Source organism: Limulus polyphemus, unplaced genomic scaffold (assembly GCF_000517525.1).
Source record: "Limulus polyphemus unplaced genomic scaffold, Limulus_polyphemus-2.1.2 Scaffold30, whole genome shotgun sequence".
NCBI lineage: Eukaryota > Metazoa > Arthropoda > Merostomata > Xiphosura > Limulidae > Limulus > Limulus polyphemus.
The window spans coordinates 161,442-164,557 of record NW_013665640.1 but is presented as its reverse complement, the minus strand read 5'-3'; the positions used below and the strand labels follow the sequence as shown (position 1 = coordinate 164,557).

Here is a 3,116-nt window from a genome sequence, read left to right as displayed (position 1 = left end):
ATTCAAATTTATTTTAGTTTTGAATCTTAGTTTTTTGGAATTATTATTTTTTTTATGATTTTTTTGTTTGTTTTTATTGACAAAATTTCATCAATCTGTAACTCTTCCTCAGTAACAAATCCATTTACAACATTTGATGAAACTTGTGGGTTTGTCATTCCCTATATTGTCACTAAGTCCTCCTTTTCTCTCAAATTTATAGTTGCAGCTGTCTTTCCTATTTTAAAATTTAATAATTAAATAACTAAGAACATACAACCATGCAGTTTTCAACATCTTGTAGCCCAACTCAGTTATTGTAATGTTCTTTTTTTCACTCCAGTGAAATGGTAGCTATGTAAGAAAAGGCTCAATGCATCATTGGCTTGCAGACCAAATCAGTGACTTTGGTGCAGCATAATTATGAATGCCAGAACAGGAAAGAACCACCATCGAAACCAACTACTTTGGAGTGAATGAAGAAGTTCTTGGAGACAGGCAGTGTGTTACAGCAATCAGGAGCTGGAAGGCCCTCTGTCAGTGAAGAAAATATCAAACAAGTATGCGAATTGTTTCAGCATAGCCCAAGAAAATTCCTTCAGCAAGCTGATTCATGAGAACTTAACATGCTAAAACTCGCTGCTCCATATCATTCACAAATAACTTCATCTGCATGCCTACAAACTTTAGTTGGTACAGGCACTGCAATCAGATGACAGACCATAGTGCAAGACATTTGCAGCAAATCTCCTTGACCGCACAGATGAAGACAACACATTTCTAGCTCGTGCACTGTTTAGCGATAAAGCTACGTTTCATACCTTGGGTAAAGTAATTCATCATGATGTTCACGTTTGGGGCTCGAAAAACCTCCATGACACCAATGAAATCTTGCATGATAGCCCAAAGGTGAATTTGTGATGCAGTCTCATGTGTGACAGGATTATTAATCCTTTCTATTTTGCTGGGAGCACTTCTACCAGGAATGTGTACCTTGACTTGCTGGAACAATTTGTGGTCACACAACTGAAGGAAATGCAACCACAGATAATCTTTCAACAGGATGGTGCTTCACCTCACTGGAGTTTGCTGGTCAGACACTTCTGAGGCGATGGATTAGTTGGGGTGGGCCAATTCCATGACTTCTGCATTTGTGAGACAACACCCCCACTAGACTTTGTTTGGGGGTATGTTAAGGATATTGTGTATTGCACACCTACAGCAAACATCATGGAGCTAAAGACCAAGATAATGGACGTCATCGCCAGTGTAACTGTGGACATGTTGCAGCAAACGTGGACTGAAATTGAATATCAGTTAGACTTACTGAGAGCCACTAATTGTGAACATGTAGTAGTCTACTGACATATCAATAAAACTGTTTGAGTTGATATACATGATGTTGAAAACTTCATGGTTGTATTTCCTTATTTATTTGGTTATTTCAGTTTAAAATTGGAAAGAAAATTTTGGACACCCTGTATTTCTAAGTGAATGGTGCATAACAGTGGAGTGAGGGCAATCAGAGCCAAAAATTTTACATACATACAATAACTAAAAATCAGGCCTAAGTCTCAAATGAAATGAACTTGGAAATCTTGAACTTATCTTGTACGATTAACAAGTATTATGTTTACATAGAAAGGTAAATAGTGTTCATTTTAAAGCACAAGTGTTAAGAGAAACTTCACATTACTTACTAGTAATGATAATAAAGTTGTCCAATTTTAGAAGCTATTTCTCCAATCTGCCATCGCTTCAATCCATACTTCACATCCAAGATTTGTCTATAAAATAAATTAATACTATTATAACACATTTATGTTACCTCCTACATATTACTATTTATACTGTGCCTTGTGAAATTATAGAACTGGAGCTATTACTCCTCAGTTAGGGAAAATAAGACAAAGAATAATTTTTCAACACTCACAATGCAAAGTCATTAAAGCTGTCATATAACAAAAACTTAATTTGCATTTATAGCTTAATTTTTATTCTATTCTCATTAACATCAGGTAGAGCAAAATACAAAGTGCTTCTTCCATTAGCTCAATGAACTCGAAATAACAGTGCACTAAAATATTAGTTTTCTTAAATCACTAATTTTCAGTTATCAAAGTAATCAATCATATTTTTCAGTGTTTAACTGTAACTTATAACAGACATTTAATATAGTTTCATTACACTTAATTCATAATTATAATTTCTATTGCATTACATCTTCACTGGCTAGCATTTTCAAAGGTTCTATTTATGCAGAATTCTGTGTTATGTATTGTATGGAACTTTGATTAGATGCAAGAATACAATAGCACTGCATTTCTATAACAGGTGTAACAAGATCTACTAATATAAATTACCAAGTGTTTTCTAGGTAATACAATGTGAAAAATGTTCCACCACTCCAAGTATCCTCTTTAAAAAAAAGTCCCAGAAGAATAGATTCAAATGCCACAAGAGTTTGATAACAAGAAGCAAATTAGTCAAAAGAGGGAATTGGAGCCTTTCATTAAGCCATGTATCTAACCGAGAATTTAAACATTATGTAGAATTATACATGAACCTTTCTCTACATTTAAATACTTTTATGTGCGAGCTTTTGACCTTCTTACTTGAGTTTTCATTGGGCAACAACGTACACTGTTGCCTGGTGAAGGATCTGGTAAGAAGGCCAAAAGTTCAAAAATAAAAGTATTTTAATAAAGAAAAGTCTGTGTATAATTCTACATATCAATTTACCTAGGTTATGATTATTAAAAACAATTTAACCAGTGTTATCACTTCAATTAATATAATGTTATCTAATTAGACTCTGGATTTTCTTATTACTTATTCCCTATTTGGTTTCAAGCTTTATAAGGTAAAAAACTATAATAATTAAAACTTTTATATCACAAAATATATCAAAATTATGGTTGCTTTACTTGATTTTTATTTAGGTTACTTTAGATGCATATGGTTGACAGTGAATAATCCAAAGTAATATAATATGTAGTGGAAGTTGTTATTCTTCCATATAAAAAATACTGAAAACTTGGTTACAATGTTACATAGCTAACTTTTAAAAATGTAACACGTATCATACCACCAATATAAAACTAAAACATTATAGCAGGTAGCATGGAGAAATTAAA

General features: G+C 33.0%; 1 protein-coding gene across 1 annotated transcript in view; it reads right to left on the bottom strand.

Moving 5' to 3' along the window:
• LOC106459833 (protein SCAI-like) overlaps window positions 1-3,116 on the bottom strand; it is a 50,519-nt gene that overhangs the window by 33,638 nt on the left and 13,765 nt on the right. Inside the window, exon 3 of the mRNA XM_013919501.2 lies at window positions 1,680-1,766. Within this exon, the coding sequence (XP_013774955.1) occupies window positions 1,680-1,766 (87 nt within the window). The remainder of the gene's footprint in view (window positions 1-1,679; window positions 1,767-3,116) is intronic.